The 20,273-nt window shown below is 33.4% G+C and overlaps 1 protein-coding gene across 1 annotated transcript; it reads left to right on the plus strand.

The window, feature by feature from the left end:
• The first annotated feature begins 1,740 nt into the window (after window positions 1-1,740).
• On the plus strand, window positions 1,741-4,133 carry LOC18050641 (probable 9-cis-epoxycarotenoid dioxygenase NCED5, chloroplastic). The gene has a single exon (XM_006449645.2). The coding sequence runs from the start codon at window positions 1,843-1,845 to the stop codon at window positions 3,670-3,672; it is 1,830 nt and encodes a 609-aa protein (XP_006449708.1). The 5' UTR covers window positions 1,741-1,842; the 3' UTR covers window positions 3,673-4,133.
• Window positions 4,134-20,273: the final 16,140 nt, after the last annotated feature.

The following is a 20,273-nucleotide window of genomic DNA, read 5'->3' on the forward strand; positions in this document are numbered from 1 at the left end:
CATTTTTTTTTTTTCTTTTTGGGGACCATGGTCGGTTTCTTAATTATCAACAAGAACAAACAAGAGGAGAAAAGTTAACTAGGCAATCCAAATCAGAAGTTACATAATCTATAAATTTTTGATTACGTTAATTATAATACAAGAATGAAGGGTGATATATCATTTTCATCCTTCTTTGTCTGGTGGCCCTCTACGGTGTTTCCGTTGGACCGCAGCAAGAAACTCGTAGAGGACAGTTGCTAAAATACAAAAAAAAAAAAAAAGACAACACCATCAGCCATCTTTTCCCACCACGGGCATTAATATTAATGGCATCATCTTTCATATTGAAGGTTACGCTTGCAATTGGATTCATTTTGTTTCACGTAGATAGGTAATTTGGGGACCTCTCAATTAAATGCTGTGCCGTTTCAGTGCTGATAAGTATCAAAACGTTATTTTCTTTGATGTTAGATATAAAAATATTATTTTTATATCTAAGTGCCCTACGTATTGACCTAGCTTGGTAATTTGCTGCATATTTCAATTAATATTTTCGGCGATCACGTCCTTAAAACATATTTCATTCTTGAAGTTTCATCAGTAAGACAGTAACTAAGTCTTCAATCATTAGTAAGTTCAATATAAAATTATTTCATTCAGGGCGGTTATAAATGAATGCTACACTAACTAAGATGTGAGCCTATATATAAATTACAAAACATTAATTTATCAAATAATCAAGGTCGGTGCCGCATGTGACATTCATCATAAACTGTTTTAGTGAGTGATTCGCCAAAGGAAGAAGAAGAATTTTTCTTTTTCTTTTTTTCCCTAAAGTCGAAAAAATGTAAATAAATAGATGTCAGTTAGGATTGCGGAAGTCGCAGACAAAGATGGGGCCAGGGGTAATCGATGTTGAATTGTTGATAGAAAGAGAAAATAGGGCTTTTCAACAGGCCATTGCTGTGTCGTATCATGTGTATGTGTATGAAATTTGAAAATGAATGGTTTTTTTTTTTTTTCCTTTTTTTTTTAAATTTATCTTACGTTGAGAAACACAGAAAGAGAAGAGGGCGTGTGGGGCTACTTAGTGATGTGACCTAGATTTCGTGGTCGAAAGGAAGTGGAAAACGGTCACGTGGGTACTGGGTGGGAGGGGTCTCCGTTTTAGTCTTAGAAGTAGAGGGCAAAACGCGGAAATAGAAGATATAACAACAATAATAATTAATAAGGGCTTTCTAAGTTACATTTTATTAAACTTATTACTTAATTAAAATACTTAAAAAATAAGTAATATGAGAGATGGATCATGTAATTTGTTTATTATTTTAATTGAACTGTAAATTATAATAAATGTAACTTAACTAGTTCTTAATAATAATAACAACGATAAGTAATAATAATTATAGATTTTTTTTTTTTTGCAAGAATTATTGAACAAGTTGAGCATCAATTGGAGTGTTTGATTTTTTTCACTGTTCCTTTCTGTGGGCATGACTGTGTCTCTGACTCTAACTCTCACTCTTATTGGCCCTTAATTTTAGGATCCCTCCAATTATTTTACTTTCTTTTTATTGTCTAAAAAGAAAAAGTTCCTTTTCTGATGTCAATCCTCAAGTGCCCTTTCCACAAATGCACCACGTGGTCTTCTCTGAGATGTCTGAGGTGGACCTCTACTAGAAACAAACGTTTTAATAGACTAAACTCTCTCTTCTCCTCCCCCAACTCTATTTATACCCTTTATTTTGTTTTCTCCCTCAAACTCACTCACTCTCCCTGCTCTCTTCCTCTGCTCTTTCTCTATAGTCTAAACAATACACCAAACACAAAACTTTCTCCCCAGTCTTGTGCCATATAGCCATGGCTGCTTCTACTACATCACCCAACTCTTGTAGTTGGGGTAAATCTCAAATTCTTAACCCATTCTCTTCATCTTTGGTTGACATGGGCTTCCCAACGAAGTCCATAGCCTTGAAGAAGAAGCCCAATAAATCCTTGAAAGTAGAATCTGCCTTACACTCTCCTTCAGTTCTTCATTTCCCTAAACAGCCTTACCAGAATCCTGTAATTACCAGACAGGACTCTACAGCAAAACCCGAAAACAAGAGCAACAAAAGCCAAGGACAAACACAGCAATCACAATGGAATCCCCTCCAAAGAGCCGCTGCCATGGCCTTGGACATGGCGGAGAACGCGTTGGTCTCACGAGAGCGCCAACACCCACTTCCCAAAACAGCCGACCCACGTGTCCAAATTAGCGGTAACTTCGCTCCGGTGCCGGAATGGCCCGTCCGGCATGGTCTCCCAGTCACTGGCTCCATCCCCGAATGCATCAACGGCGTTTACCTCCGCAACGGTGCCAACCCATTATTCGAGCCGGTTGCCGGTCACCATTTCTTTGACGGTGACGGCATGGTCCATGCAGTCACCATCGGAAACGGAAGCGCAAGTTACGCTTGTCGTTTCACAGAGACACAGAGATTAATGCAGGAGAGAGAATTAGGGCGTCCTGTTTTTCCAAAAGCAATAGGCGAATTACACGGACACAATGGTATTGGGCGTCTCTTGCTTTTCTACGCAAGAGGATTGTTCGGACTCGTTGATCATAAACAAGGCACTGGTGTGGCAAACGCTGGCTTAGTTTACTTCAATAACAGGCTTTTAGCAATGTCCGAAGATGATCTTCCATACCAAGTACGCATCACTCCTTCTGGGGATCTTGAAACCGTTGGGCGTTACAATTTTAACCACCAACTTAAGTCAACAATGATAGCTCATCCGAAAGTTGATCCCGTATCAAAGGAGCTTTTTGCTTTGAGTTATGATGTTGTTCAAAAGCCTTATTTAAAATACTTTAGATTTTCTGCTGATGGAGACAAATCACCCGACGTAGAGATTCATCTGCCAGTGCCCACCATGATGCACGATTTCGCTATCACTGAGAATTTTGTGGTGATCCCGGACCAACAAGTCGTTTTCAAGCTCCAAGAAATGATAACGGGTGGCTCTCCGGTGATTTATGACAAGAACAAGAAGTCCCGGTTCGGGATTCTTGCAAAGAATGCTAAAGATTCTAACGACATCATCTGGATTGAATCACCGGACACGTTCTGCTTTCACTTGTGGAACGCTTGGGAGGAGCCGGAAACTGATGAAGTTGTTGTCATTGGATCATGCATGACACCTGCTGACTCAATTTTCAACGAGTGTGACGAGAGTCTGAAGAGCGTTTTATCCGAAATTCGGCTCAATTTAAAGACTGGTGAGTCCACGCGCCGCCCGATTCTCTCGGAGTCTGATCAAGTGAACTTGGAGGCTGGGATGGTGAATCGCAACAGCCTTGGTAGAAAAACTCAGTTCGCTTATCTAGCGATTGCGGAGCCATGGCCTAAAGTTTCAGGTTTTGCTAAAGTGGATCTCTCTTCAGGAGAGGTTAAAAAGTATTTTTACGGCGATAATAAATATGGCGGCGAGCCATTTTTCTTGCCAAGAGATGCTAATAATTCTGAAAATGAAGACGATGGTTATATTCTTGCATTTGTTCATGACGAGAAGACTTGGAAATCAGAGCTGCAAATTGTGAATGCCATGAATTTACAGCTTGAAGCTTCGATTAAGTTACCTTCGAGAGTACCATACGGTTTTCATGGAACTTTTGTTGACTCCAAGGACTTGGTGAATCAAGCATAAGCACGATGGGGAAGGGTTTTTCTTGTTAGTAAGTTAATTTTGTGAGAAGAGACGAATTTACAAGGGAGAATTTTACCAGAGGGATGTATGCTTTAGATGAGGACAGGTCCCCGGATTCTCCTGGACATTCGTTTAAAAAAAAAAAATTACGTACCTTTTGTTTCTGTTAGGTTTGTGTTTATTACAGGACTTTTAGCTATACTAGTTTTTACGGAACCAAGCTTGTAGCTTTTGTCTTGTAGGTAGCATTCGAGCTCAGCTGGTTTCTGGTTTGTTTAATTTGTATTTTTACTGTGTCATGTTCTGTGAAAGGAGGAGACACTCTTTCTCGGTCTCACTGTCTTGAATTGATCAAGAAGATGTCTTCCTCTCTTTTACTTGTACTTTCATTCCCTCTTTCCATATTACGCCTTAGAAAATACTAGGCGTCCTGATATTTAAGTTCTAATTAATATGACATTTATTCGTCTTAGAAATGTTAGGCATCTTGTTTTCTAATTAATATGACATTTATTCATTAGATGATAGTTAAATAATTTTAAAAATTATAAAATCCATCATTCAATAAATAAGTGACATATACCATTGAGACCCAAAAATTGAGATTTCTAATGTTATTATAAAGATAAATATTATCCTGCTTATTTTTTGTTTAATCTTTCACATTATTTTTTAATTATACTACGTTTTACTAATTTTTTATAATTTTTAAAGTAACTTTAATTTGTGATATCGTAACCTGGATAATTTAATCATATTACACGTATTTCTTTATAATTAGAAGTCTACCAAACCCTCTAAATTGTGATATCTAACTATTCAGTGGTTACCTCCAATGTTTTTTTTTTAAACCTTGCAAGAGGAAGTTATGTGTAAGCAGCTAAAATAGTACGTTGAAAATAGGGAGATTATCAATTATCCTCTATTGAAATCAGTATATATCATTTATTCCCTTATTGTTTTCATAATATCCAATATCCTCATTTATTCCCTTGTTGTTTTCATAATATCCAATATCCTGCTGGCACCATAATTTTACAAGATTACTCTTATTTTCAAGTACGCTTTTATTCATATTGATTATAAATTAAAATAAGAGATTTAATACTAAAAATAAGAAATATAGGTTTTTGTGTGAATAAAAAATTACTAATAATACATTTTTCTTGTAATTTTTGTAATTTTTTAAATATGTTTTCTTATAATAACTATTATTTTATATTCCCAAAATAGAATATCAAGTAAAGGACCCATTTATCCTTTCCTTTCCTTAAACTTTTTGTCTAGGGGATTTTTAAATATTATGCAAATAATAAAGAGACAAGTAATATATATTGATTTCAGTAGGGGAGTAACTAGCAATCTCTTGTTAAAAATATTTGGTAATTAGCAGCAAAAAAACTAATAAACTAAATCATGAATTGGAATTATAAGTGGGAAATAAATTACTTATACTATTCCAACAACAAATAATACGGTTCTTATAAAGATTTAAATCTTTTTAGAAAGAAAAATAAAAAATTAATAGTTTTTCTTTGAATTATATGATCTATAAAGTTTGCTTCATGAGAGTGAAAAGAATATTTTAACAATCATCTCCACCTATTTAATAATTTGAGTCTTCCTAAGTCACATTTATCATAACTAACAGCAACACGCACTGGCTCTGACCTTTTTCTCATTTTTGCATATTTTTTATAGGTTGTTAGGTTACGTCTACTTCTAAAATTCTAATAACATTCTTTGGATCACATGGACAAGTAAAGTTAATCACTACATTGAGGAAGAAATTAAGTACATATAACGCATGAAAATATGCTGTATGAGTCGTTGAAAAACAAGATTAAAATATTGTACATTAATTTAATCCATAACAAGGAGAAGCATAATGATGGTAATTATCTGACTAATAGCAATACGACCGAGAGACATTTATTAACAGGAAGCGTAATTATCATGAGAAGATTTGAAATAGAAAAAGAGAGAAAAGTAAGAAAGAGAAGCAGAGGCAAAAGTCAAAACTCGAACACCCACCAACGGTTATAAAGTAAAGTGGATGAAACGCAGTCAAACAACTGCGTGCGGTCTTGCCGGTGAATGATGATCAACGAAAGCAGAAGAAGTGATTGCATCACTGGATCATGATGCAGGTGAAAGCTGAGGATGAGGAACGTAATTGGACTTCTTTTGTTTCCGAGAAAAATGCCGGTGAAAGCTGGAGCTGCAATTTCAACGAAAGGTCATGGCTACTTTTAAGTTGCTCTAAGTTACAGTACGAATTATAATCACATACGTAAAATAATAAATTATAAAAAATATGTTATAATTTTAATCGTGTAGTTATAAAAAAATACTCCACCATAGAGTGGTTCTAAGTTCTAACGTAGCGAGACCCTCAAAGAAATTAGAGATATTTATTTTTTAGAAGCATTTGAAATTTGATATTCATATATTCCTCTTGGTTTTCTTCTTCTTCTTCTTCTTCTTCTTTTTTTTTTTTAATTTGAAAGTAGTTATTTTATGATCGGAGAAAGAATAGGCTTATTAAATGATGACATTAAATTTATACGTCCGCATGTATATACTGTTATAATTAAATTTATATTTTCTATGATGTGAACATTCACCAGAGACTAACTACATAACATTAGAAGCTTATACTTATCGATACATAGTATGTATATAATACTATAGTGATTTTATTAGATAAAGATCAATAGTTATTGATGTTAGTTTTAAGAAAAAAATAAATTGTATTAGTTACGCGAAAATGGAGTATATTTTATTGATTTTTTAATATTAAATTTAGTAGATCCTCAAGTGAAATTCAATTGATGATCATATTTTAAAATCTATTGCCCCGTCGTATGATAGAGCACCATTAAACTGATAGCTTTGCGCAAGTGTTTCTCTAATTTCAAATGTATATATATCTTGTAACCTTTTTATATGTTTAAAGATTAAATGAACAACATATAACCTCTTAGTAACAATTACTGACGTTAACATAAAAATTAACTTGTGAAGAGAAAATTGGGTTATTATACTCTAAATATATATATAAAAAAAAAAAAACTACTTTTAGAAGTTGTTTTCGTTTGTACACAACTAAGAGACAACTGCAGTCTCCTTCGAGGTACAAATGTAATCTCATTCACGTGCAAGAAGAAACCAACCACATTAAATGCGAATCACATGACAATAAGGGCATGCGTGATGTTGAATGCTTGGTACATTGTAGTAATAGTGTAGTGGTAGCAGTAAACTCAACTCCATGAACTACACAGTTCTTTCTTGATAATCATATTACTTACATCAAACATAAAAATAATTTAGTTGTCGAATTATTTAATCTTACTCTTATAATTGTTCTAAATCACATAATTAACTTGACGGCACTCTTCTTTCAAAATTTGGAGGGGGAAAAAAAGAAATAATAATGTAATATTCTGATTTTGCCGCAGAATCAATCTTGGCCATAACTTTTCAAAAGATGTTTTGTGGGCGATGACGGTTACATGTTCACTAAGAGAGCAATTAATGCAAAGTGGGAAAGGGAGCATAATGCCCCACTCACCTTCATCGTAGGTTTTTCGAAAAAAAAAAAAAAGGGAAAGAGAAAAAGGCCTAGTCTCTTTCTTCATTCACGAAACGATCGTACAAGACAAAGACTTAACTAAAGCCATAAACTTTTTTTCCTTTTTCTCCTTTCTTTTTGTAGCAATCAAGCTATTTAGCAAGGATTATGCTCATTTTTTAAAAAAAATTTCTCTTCTAATTTCTGTTTAATTTAAAATTTAATTAAAATTTATCTTAATTATGAATAAAATATTAAAAAAAAAACTGATTTGGTTATTAACGTTAAAATTGAAAACTCACTTTTAACTACACATTTAACAACAAGAGACTAGGAGAGAAAAATTTATAGGGAAACATATTTCTAGATCCTCACCCCCTTTTAGCAATTGAGTGTTAATTTCTACCGACATGTGCACCTTTCACCATAAATTTCCATGCAATAATTGCTAAAAATACATAGAATTTCTTTACTCAAAACTATTATATTTACCTTAAAATATATTAATATTACTGAAACGTCAATAATTAAGGACTAGCCTAGATATATTATGATACAACATAAATTTTAATATTTTAATATATATTATAATATGTCTTCTAGAAATATATTTATCCCACCAAATTTATAGGGAAACATATTTCTAGATTCTAATTGGGGGACTCCAACCCACAATTTCAATTTTTAGGGCTTGAGTTACCACTTAATCATTAAACACATAAAATTTTCTTAGTGACTCACAGATTGGAATTATTCCTCTTAAAATGACATTTTGATATGTAGGCATTGGCTAGAATGATGATTTTGAAAAGGTTTGGTGCAATAAGTAACATACAACGTATGAACTCTTTTAGTTGAAACGCTATTGGTAAGGATTGTTTGACCGTGATATTTTATTCTATCACCCTTATTCTATCAATTAACTTTAGTCTTCTCATTTTAGAGGGGAAACATAGGATTCACAAATTTAATGGAATAATATTTTTAGGGAGATTTTTTATCTAAATCAATATTGTGAGTTTTCCCTATTTAAATGAATACATATTACTTATCTCCCTACTCTATTTTTATAATACTCAAATAACCATGGCACCATACTTTTACAATATTAATCTTATTCTCTACATTTTTATTTATATATATTATTAATTAAATGAATTATATAAACAGAAGTTAAAATAAAACAATGTTTTAAATACTAAAAATATGAAAATTTTCTTATCTTTTTTTTAAACATCTTTTCTTGTAATAATATATATATATATATATATATATTATTTTTAAGATAAAATATTAAATAAATGATATATTAATTATTATTTTCTTTTAATTTTTTTATATTAGGTGTTATTAGTTATTATAAAAATAATTTGGGATAAATGATATATATTATTTTAATTAAAAAAGTGGCAATCTCCTTAATAATTATTATAGTAGTAAAAGATAATGATAGTCAATATGAAATGCCTCAGTGGTGGCAGTGCTTTGAATAATTATAAAAATGAAGAATCAAGACAACAAACTATATAATGTTTCGAAACAGCAGTGAAGGCCGTCAAGGTCAGTCGCTGTCGTTTTATCATAATGGCAATAACAATTAATTAGATTTATCACGATCATTATTTTAATAACATGAGGAGCATGTTGGACAATTAATAGTTTAACTAGAAATGTTTAAAAGAATCTGTCGCCTGTTCAAGAAATCAATTTCTAATCATAACGGTTGAAGCTTTTAAGGGGCGCAGTCGATTGATTATCACTCTCAGAAAAAAAAAATGTCCTTATTAGATGGCAATGCTTTTCATTCGTGTATCAAACTTCTTATGGTGACATGCGCCAAGAACAAGGTGAAATTGGGCAGTGAACAAAACTGAATATTGTTGAAAAACGCAAGGTGCTAGCTTCTATCATGTATATGGTTCATTGGTTGGTCCATTTCTTCTGCTTCATTAATGAATCTACACATACGTCTATGGTCCCTCAGGTCCTCACTGGTCCATCAACATAAAAGTTTTTTGAGTCAATGAATTTTCTGTAGGACCTTTAATTTGAAAAAGATAGGCGACCAATCGGGGCAATTGCATCATTTATACATTTTGTGAAAAAGCTCGAGCACTGAAAAGCAGACTAATTTCTCATATGAGTTTCCACTTTCTAAGTAGCATATAGCCGACCGCTAGGTCCATTACCCACGTAATATTTCTCTATATGTGAAGAACTGCATTATATCTGACGTCATTAATCAATTAATTGCCACACACATTGCACGACGTAGAAAATGTCTTCTTTTGAGATTTTCAGCGCAATTGGTGGACTCATACGCCATCCACGTGGGAGCAACATAAAGAAAAATAAAGAAATTTTGAGTTTTAAATGAAATTTCATTTATATCTTCAAAGTCTTTAGGTTTTAGTTATACATTTACTCAACGTTTAGTTAGATGGGTAATTTTTAAAAACCTCCCCTGAGGTTTGGGTTTGTTGCAAGTAGATTGTGAGAATTGGTTTATTTGTAACCGTCAGTTAATTTTAACATTGACCGTTAGTTGACTGTGCAAAGACAATATTATCCTTAATAATAATTTGTAGACGAAAATAACTAAAAAAAACTAAAATTATTGGCTATTTTACCCTCTTTAAATTATTGATATTTTCTTAAAGTTCCTAAAAAAAAGATAAAATTAAAAACTTGAAAAATCCTCTTTAAATTATTGATATTTCCTTAAAGTTCCTACAAAAAAGATAAAATTAAAAACTTGAAAATGAAATAGTCATAATCTTTACCTATGATATTGTAAATCTTTGGAATTAACAAGGATAAAATTGTCAAAAAATAAGGTTTGTGCTTTTCGCGCCAACAATTTTAATTTTTTTTTAGTTATGTCAGTCTACAAACTATTGTTAAGGGCAATATTGTCTTTGCACAGTCAACTAACGGTCAATGTTAAAATTAACTGACGGTAGGGGATTTTTTACAAATAAACAGATTCTCGCCATCTACTTGCAACAAGCCCAAACCTCAGAGGAGGTTTTTAAAAATTACCCTTAGTTAGACATATAACTGCTCATATATTGTGAATTTGCATCTCAGCTATCCAAAGTCCTGTTTTAGTAGTGAAGTGAAGTATTTGTTGTTCGGAACCTTTTTTTTTTTTTGTGAGTTTTTTATCCATTACAGGCACAACAAGAAAAGAATGATTCAGCTTTTTTAAACAAAAGCTAGCTGTTTATTTGAGTTTTTCGCCGCCAAAGAAATAAGATTAAATAGCTTTATTTGCATTTAATTGACTTTCACATGCCAGCTTCTGAAATTTTCGTGGAACCATTTTATTGGTAATTGGATTTCTTATAAAAGTTATTAAAAATATTTTTGAGTTGAGCGGCAAGCATATATAGTCAATTAGTCATAGGCTAATTCTGTAGCATTTCCTTGGAAGTCTAGTTTTGTATGCATGAAATTCAGTTCTTTGCTGATCGATCAGAACGTTTCCATGTAGAATTGGAAGATTCTAGCTCCTAATTGGTTTTATTTTTGGTAGGTTCTGTTTTTCCCAAGTGAGAAATTGCATGAACCAGCTGTCTACAAGACTATAACTGGGGAAGCTTTACATATCGGCTGCCTTAACTTAAGAGAAAAATTTTGACCAAGAAATACGCTGCTTTTAGCACAAGTGTCAAGAACGCCACAAAGTCACAATTTTCAAGACAAAAATATGGAGTCAATGGTCTAGCAAATTCTAACAAAAAAAGAGGGCAATCTCTATCTTACATGCATATAAGATAGGGGGATCCAAGAAAGAAACCGATGTTGCCACCTCTCATATGTAAGATGGGAGGTTTTCATCGAACTCAAAACCAAATCTAAGTGTCATTTAAGTCCAAATTAAATAATTAATCTTCTTCAACAAAAAAAAAATTCACGGAAAAAGACTCTGAAAATTTAACAAAATGGACAGATAGACTTTATTTGCTTAATTTTTTTTTATTAATAAATTCTGTTTATTTAAATAGAGTTGATAAGTTTACACTAATGTGTACTGTAATGTAATTGTCTCTATTTATATAATATACATAAATGTTAACAAAAAAAGAATTTGAATATGTATTTTCTATAAATAAATAAAATCTGACTGTCTATTTAATTAAACAAAACTTTAAGAGTTTTAGGTACCACCGATCGTACCAATAAATAGCAAGTACTGTGAGCATTTAGCCCTTTCACGCACAGGCACAGAGTACGCAAAATCCAAGAAAATAAAAGAGACAAGAAAATAGAAGAAAGGCAGTCGACGTAATTTCCTTTTTATTTTTTTGTAAAATTAAAATGATGTAAGAAGATGGTCGTGTCAGAGTCCGACAACGGCCTCCATTGGTTGGCAGATGTTGTTTCTTCCTGACAAAAGGCCGAAATCTGAGTAACATGTGCGTGCATCATTAATGCGGCGGACACGGCCCCGCTTCGCATTGAAATAAATTACAAACTAAAATTTAATTTTCTTCATGAAAGTGGAGAGCACACGATTGACGATCACTTAGAATAAATTTTGGTCCTTCTCATCATCTGAATCCTGAAATCTGTGGACCATGACGAGTGAAATGATGCAAACTTCTGTGAATTTAATAAGAGGATAAATGATTTGAGGCCTTCTGAGCACAAACATTATAAAATTTACAGCGCTTCGTTTAGTTGATAAACAATGATATCGTAAAAGCAATGTGCATTTACAAAATGACACATTGTTCTTTCTTATGTCATCTTCACACTTACCGAACTCCCCTCATACTTAGTGTTTCCTAAATGAAACATCAGCCTCTTCATTAGTTAATAAGTAATGTTAGTATCTTAATTTAGTTGCAATTTGGAACCTTGGAGGGAGAGGTGGTGGGGAGTGGCCACTACCACCTTTTCCACTTCCATTGGATGGATAGGTATCAACTTTCCATTGTGTTCCAAGGATAAGAAAAAATAAAATGGAGGAAATACTTAAGTTCTTAATCCCAAAACCTTGTATTTTTAATAGTAGGGCATTGAAAAAACACCGAGGCAAGCACAATAAAATATACAAAAGAAATGCGAAAAGTGTGCCTTGCTTGTAGTCGGTCAAACATTACTTTAATACAAGTATCCTCATCCAAATATTCTACCGTTTAATAACATATATATTAGCGGTCACTACATATAATTTTGTTAAAAAATTATCTTTGGACAATGATATATACATGGTGGTCTATTTTGATTGTTGATGAGAAAACCAACTTAAGCAGTTACTTCGAATCTTTCAACCATTTAGGTTTGGTGGTTGGATAATTCCAAATGAGTGTTTCTTTAATTAGGATGTCAAGGCAATTTAAATAGGCTATCAAGCTTGAAACTTGAGGTTCATTAGAGCTCATCAATATCACTTAATTGAATACTTGGGATATTTTATCTTTCAAATTTTTTGACACTATCATCTATTTATAATTATGAATCACGTTTTATTTCTATGCACTTGCCCTTATTACATCCCACTTTGACGATCTTTGAATTTTTTCTGAACTACTATCTATCTTTCTGAGGAGCTATTATTATTTCATGAGAGAGATGACATAAATGGAAAGCGGCAAAGCAAATTAATTAATAAGTTTAGTGTCAATTGCAACCTCTGAAAAAATATAGTTAATATAATGTCAGCTACGATAACTCGTGGAAGATCATTAGGATTTAGAGACCCATTAATTAGGAAAAATATTAATGAGAGTATGATAGGCTATGTTCATGTACTTATTATATATGAAACACATAGGGTACTATGTTTCGTGTGACATTTAATTACCATTTCCGGATATTCCCCTACATTTTCGTCATGATATATGAGAATTAAGGTTGCTCCAGGAGCACCATAGACTTTCTCCATTTCTTAATCCAAGTCTAAAAAATTCACATGTATTTTTCAATCAATCATGATAATGTCCATTTATACTTGTGTTAAAAAGTAAACCATGTATCTCCTTCTCCCTTTCTTAGCCTAAGTCTCAAAATTTTTGTTTCATGTGTCCATCGTAAATGGTGTGTAATTGAGATTTATCTACTTTTATGATTGTTTATCTCTAATCACTAACATATATTATGCTCAGAAGAAGCTTCTATCCTGAAGGAATCATGGTCACAACGTATATGAAAATAAAGGCATATAAGCCCGAGCATCTGTATTTCCCGTTGAAGTATTGAACTCTACTATTCACGGATAGGACAAGAAATTGTACCAGCGCATGTTTAGTTTATGATATATTAATTAGATCGAATAGTCTATTTTGACCGAGATTCGAATAATGTACAATATTAGATACTACGGAAATCCCGATTTCATCTGATAAATATATGTTCACTACGTAAATAAAGCCCTAGTTTTATAATTGATCTGAAATTTGCTCTTAATTTTCCTCACGATCAATGGGGTGCATAATTGATAGAACTCTCCAGTAGTTTATGCATCACAAACAACGACTTAACATAATAACTACACTACTCGATCTCTCCATTTCCCAAGTAAGGTGCATAAGGTGTATGCGGCCAATTTCAAGCCACAAATTTCTTTTTTCTTCATAAACAGCCCCCAGAATGCTACAATCCGATGGCACCGAAAGAATACTCATTCAAAACCACTTACTTTCGAACCTTTTACTATATAATTGTAAAACAACTTAAACATAGTGTCAGCATACAGTCTTTTTCCGTAAAACCTGCGACATCAATATGAATATGATATCACAACCTCAGTCTTAAAGTGACACCATGGTCGGTAACAAAACCATATTTAATTAATACGTAATAACTTGGTCATCACTTTGTATGAAATCCTAGCATCATCATCTCATCGCTAACTAATATTAAGCTGGCACCGCGCAATTAATTTGCACTATATATGCCCCAATATGACCAGTCATCAAAAATTTTTCCCAAGGGCTTGGAGATCAGAACATGTGTACATGCAAATGTACAAGTGAACTATGCGTGTGCGATGTGTCGAGAAAATTTTAGGTCACGTATCTTCAGTCTAATGGTTCCCATATTTCGGGTGGTTATGCACTCTGTTTGCTATAAAACAAGGAGATTGGCGTTTGCATGGAGGCCTTGATTCGTGGCCCTTTCAAGCTCCTTCAAGCTAAGTTTCTACAAACTTAATTACCCGCAATAAAAGGTCCAGAAATATTGGCACCGTGTCCGTGACCAAACTTCCGAAATTGTTGGGCAAACGAGGCAATGGGAATGAGCTATTACCACCACAAATGCATAGGATTAATAAGAAGTTTTTTTTTTTTAATTTTAATTCTCTCCCGTCACGTCATGTATTATTATGGCCTTTTTAATTAGGGTTTCTTTTTAACTCAAATTAATTTCAGATTTGAATAATCCTTTTAACACATTTACGTTTTACTTATTCTTGTAACAATTTAGGATTATCTCATGATCGCAATTCTTCTAAGCTTAATTTTAAATATTATTTGTTACTTGTGGTTTTATGACTTAAGATGTAACTACTTTTACATTTTTTATTATCTAATTAATAACCAACATACAAATGCTCAATTCTTTTTTTGGAAATTCGTTACTAGTGTATATTCTACTAATATTTTACAATCATAAAAATTTATTAGAATGTCAATATTAGCAGGTGCATTTCAAATATTTGACCCCAAAACAAACTAGATATATTTAAATATCTTGACACAAATTAGGCCATTGATTCACATGAGACATTCAAACCTCTGCCAACATTTAGGGTGAGAATGGAAGTAGTTTATCACAAGGTTATTGGGCGATTTCCATCAATGTTCCATGTAATAAAGGAAACTTTTAAACTTTGTGTGGCCCTTCGAATCTTCTAACTATGTAATGGTAACTTAAATCTGAACTGGATTGCTGGCAACAGATCAAAACGAACAGTTTATATATATCGTTTTCATTATCTTGAATTTTGACTTCCACATTAATGATTAAAATATTATTAATAAAAGGGAGAAAAAAAAGATGCATAAATAATTAAATACAGAGAGAAAAAGGGAAAAAAAAAAAAAAGAACTCTCGAGACTCCGTACTTCATTTACCAAAAGAATGACCAGATACAAAGAAAACTTTGAGCCATTAACAATAACAGCTTGGACCCGTACTTGATCTACCAAAAATCAGGAGAAACAAACACATGCAGAGAGGAGGGGATACCACAGGCACAGACTTGTTAACAAGAACAATCCGAGTGAATTAAATAATTGATTTACATGTCAGTGGCTCTTTGAGCAATAGTTAGGGCAAAGGAAAATCTATACCCACGTTAGACAGCGACCTCATATAAAGGGACCCCATTTGTGACCATTAATATCATCGTTATCATCTACACCATCTGTAGAATTATATCTTATAATTCTCAAAACCAGAAAAACCTTCGTGTACGTGTAAGAGACATAAGACTTGCACAGGCGGATTCTCTGTTGGCCTTTTTTGTCTTTTAAAATCAGATTGCATGTGGAATTGCTTATTTATGAGTTGTCTATAAGCAACATTTCATGACTAATTAGGTTATTTTAGAAGTTAGAGAATTGGAGAAAATGTTAATTATCCATTCAGGACGTCCGCATTGGCAATTGATGAATTCTATAAAATTCGGATTGACTACGATAGAAGAAGGGGACTACGTCTACATGCAAGTTTATTAGGAATATTGTCCAACATTAGCTAGCAATGAATCTTTGCTTAAGTATATAATGAACATTCACTTTTTATCCTTATGAGATAATTAGGCTTTGTGTTTTAACTGATAATTAAGAACTTGATGGTATTAAAGTATCAAACAGCTCTAACAATAAATCATAAGAGTGAGATTTATCTTCCTTACAGTATTCTTTAAAAAAAATTTGTGCAAGGCTTGCACAATCCACATTTTGAGGTAGGTTTTAAATATGAGTTAAGTAAATGAACTACTATATGATATCAGAACTAAATTTACTCACAAATGAGCTCACATTGTAATGTGATGCACGGTGAGAGATTCCCCCCCCCCCCCCCCCCCTTCTATGGCATTTGTAATCAAGTAAACCATGCGAATCAGTTATAAAACATGAATCTACAATAGCCATAGATTCGCATGGTCAAAGTTAGGTCAACTCTCACATTCCAAGTGGTTAATTTCTTTTCAAATTCTAATGATTGAGGCTGATTTTTTTTTAAATAAAAGAAAATTAAAAATAAGTAAATAACATAAAGATTTGACAAACTCATTCTGGAATAATCATAGAAACGCCAAAAAGAACCCATATATAAAAAAATGGCCAATAATAATAATAATAATAAGACGACACCGCAGTCCCACAGTGGCCCTAGTATGTCCCCACTGGGAATTCCCAAATTTCCGCCTCTATGCCTTCGATTTGCTTGTAAATATCATGCTGAGAATACAATTTATAAGAAGACACCCATTCCCACAGAGTGGTCCTATTATCTCCATACTGCATACATTGATTAAACTATATTTTGCGTATCGTCACCACATTAATTTTTAACACAGGTACTGGCCACAATTTTACCACATTCAAATTTGATTCCCATCGTGGACTTGGATATTTTCGATAAGAAACATGTTTGAAAAACAATGCTTGCTGTAGAGTAAACAGAGTTAATGGACTTGGTCTAATTGATCGTTTGATCTGTTCTGTTGCTCAGCTGTGCAGGAAGCAATGAGTTGCCACTGATCCGTTTTGTGTTTGCAGAGAATCCAGCATGGTCGTTATAGTATTTAAATCACACACATGCACACAAAGAAATGTCAAGAAGACATGTTAAAGCATGTTTCTAACAGGTTGCTATCGTAATAAATAAGTTTTGTTTATATATATGAGATTATAATGAGTCTTCTACCAAATGTAACAAATTAACTATGAATTTTGTTAATTAATCTTAGATTAAAACGATTTAAGGGCAGACTTATTATAAGCGAAATCCATTAAGGCATTAATTAATATGAAGAATAATTTGATTGGTATATATCAATAGCCGATCCTCTCCTTTTGTTGTCTCTTTTTCTGTTGTCTTTTTCTTAGCGCATGTGCATTCCAGTAAATAAATAATTCAAATATCATAGGCCAATTTCCATGGCCACGGCAAAAAAGTTTGGACAAAAGAACATGAAAAAAATCATATTAAAGACAAATCCACATATTCTTATCAGATTCCACATGGGTAAATTCAAAAGCATATACTAAGACAACAGAATAGACAAATCATATCCTTGAAGGATTCTTGTCCTGGAAGCGAAATCATAAAAAGCACTTTTTACAAAACTTTGCTTGTTATGTTCATGAACTTGATAATTTAACCTACCATTGATCCCATGACTTGTTGGAATCAGGGAACAAGCAGCCGGCGAGCTAGTTGTAAAGTGTTTGCAACTTGCATGAACACACCATCTTTCTTGTTCTAACATAAAACCAGTCACATGCCAATAACTTAGAGCTAACGGACATGTTGGTTCATGTTTCTGAGTTCAGACACAAACTGATCAGTAAGCTATCTAAAAGGAATTGCTGCATTTGGTTCGCAGCGAATCAAACTATAAATGTCTATGTTTAAGCTTTAGAAGGATTTGCTGCATGTTCTTAAGAAAAAGAAATGTAGCAGAGATTATACATTTAATTAACAATGCGGCAAACTTCAGACACAAGAAAATGACCTTTCCTTTCTGATAAGACAATCCACTGATAAATCGATTTGATTCCATGTGTTTCTTCACAATTTTACAACATTATTCGTGGACCTGGTTCGATTCCAAATCAGTGCTTTGATTTCGCTTAGCTGTTTTCAGTGAGCAATGGAAACTGACCTACCGAATGCAACAAGTGTACTAGCTAGGAACAAACGATCACCACGTTCAGGGATGAATCGCTCTCTTGCCCAGCGGCAGCATCTATTAACATAAAGCATTTACAGCTATGAAAACCCACTTACCTACTCATGCACATGGAAAGCAACAGTGATGGGAACATATCATTAAACATGATAATTAATTTTTGAAATAGAAATTGCAAAATGAAGAAGGTAAAACAAACAAAAACAATTTTTGTTGCAACTTGCGATAGTGCCATGTCTTCATGATAATTTTACATGCACATGCGCAAAGAATTGTTGTGTTGGGTGGCTCTCCTTGGGCTGTCAGCTTTTGAAATCCATCATGAAGCTCTCTTTTCCGGACATTTTATTTTAATCCTCGTTCCTACTACATGCCGGACACAAATTCTTGACCGTTGAGAGAAACTTTTTTGTTTTTCTTTTTAATTTTTCATCCTTACTTTACCTCACTTTGTATCATAACATTGTAACATTTGGATTATTTTAGGGAAATTTACACTAATAGTCATAAAAATTTTGGCTTTTTCCATCTTTAACCCCCAAATAAATTTCTATCAACATTAGCCATAAAAGAACTTTTGAGAACAAAATACCCCTCTCTCTCATCTCTCCCCCAACACTCTCTTTCACCTATCTCTCCCAAACCGAACAAACTCCCATCATCAGCGGTAACATTAGCCCTCGTCGGCAGCAGCTTCATCCCTCATCGGCGTCCGATCTACCATCTACAGTCTTCAACAAAACCTAGGTTAGCTATTTTATTTATTTTCATTAATATATAGTGGTATGAGTTATTTCTGAACTTGTTCGAGAGTTTCAATGAACTGCCAGTCGTGGGTGAATCTGGCGACAGACCTTGGTACGACAGGTGCCTGTCGCACCAAGTTTTGGTGCGACAGGTTCCCTGTCGCGTGAAGCTTCGTGCGACAGGCAACATGTCGCCAGATTCACCCACGACTGGCAGTTCATTAAAACTCTCGAGCAAGTTCAGAAAATAACTCATACCACTATGTGATGCCGATTAGTGTTGGATCCGGATAAATTATGATCAGATTTCACTTTTATCGTTGCCTTTTGTCGTCGTCGTTGGTTGATGATTCAAGAGTGGAAAGCTGCCTTTAGTTTGATGAAAGGGGAGAAAGAAAGTTGCTTTTGGTTTGTAAAGAAGGGTAATTTGGAGAGAAAAGCGTGTGTTTGGCTACTGTTGATAGAAAAAAGTTGAGAGGGTTAATTGTAAAAATAGCAAAAGTTTTATGGTTATTTTCATAAATTTCCCATTATTTTAGTCAAAGTTATTCACACATCTTGTTCCACTACAAGTTCTTGGTATTAAACTTCCTTTTTTTTTTTAACCAAAAAAAAAATTGGCTCTTGGCTCTGGCGATTAAAGATGTATTAAGGGTTACATCAATGCAGCGCATACTGTATATCTCTTTCCTTTATAAAATTATAATAAAGCGCATGAAATTAAAATAGAAATTTAATTAATCTTTATTATCATTTCGAATAAATTAATTATATTATAAACATACTATTATGAGGTAATCTATTTCTTCATTATTTTAATTTTATCAACAAAATAAATAATTTTATCATATATTAGAGTTTCAAGATATTTTAGTTTAATTAAATTTATATTTATCATTTTATGTAATTTTCAATAACAATAGAACTATAATTACACAAATGGGGTGAATCATAAATGGGGTGTCATAAGGACATTAATAGGGTGGGAGGAGCATTACTCAAGAGAATATCGATACGCAAGAATTGGCTCGGCCCATAAAAGAGTTACGCTCTTCTATTAGCCCAAAATGATAGAAGTTAGTCTTCCTCTTTACTTTTCGGTAGCAAAACGTGCATTAGCCAGAAAGTTTCTTGTGTGTTGAAAAAAATCGGGAAATTTACACTAATAACCATAAATATTTTGACTTTTTCCATCTTAACCCCCCAAACAAACTTCTATCAACATTAGACATAAAAAAGCCTTTGAGACCAAAATACCCCTCTCTCTCATCTCTCCCCTAACAATCTCTCTTGCTCCCATCTCTCCCAAACCGAAGAACCTCCCATCGTCGATGGCGTCGACGGCAACTTCAGCACTCGTCGGCGGCGACTCTATCCTTCATCGGCGTCCGATCTACCA

The sequence above is a fragment of the Citrus clementina genome, unplaced genomic scaffold, assembly GCF_000493195.1.
Source record: "Citrus clementina cultivar Clemenules unplaced genomic scaffold, Citrus_clementina_v1.0 scaffold_2, whole genome shotgun sequence".
Classification (NCBI taxonomy): domain Eukaryota; kingdom Viridiplantae; phylum Streptophyta; class Magnoliopsida; order Sapindales; family Rutaceae; genus Citrus; species Citrus x clementina.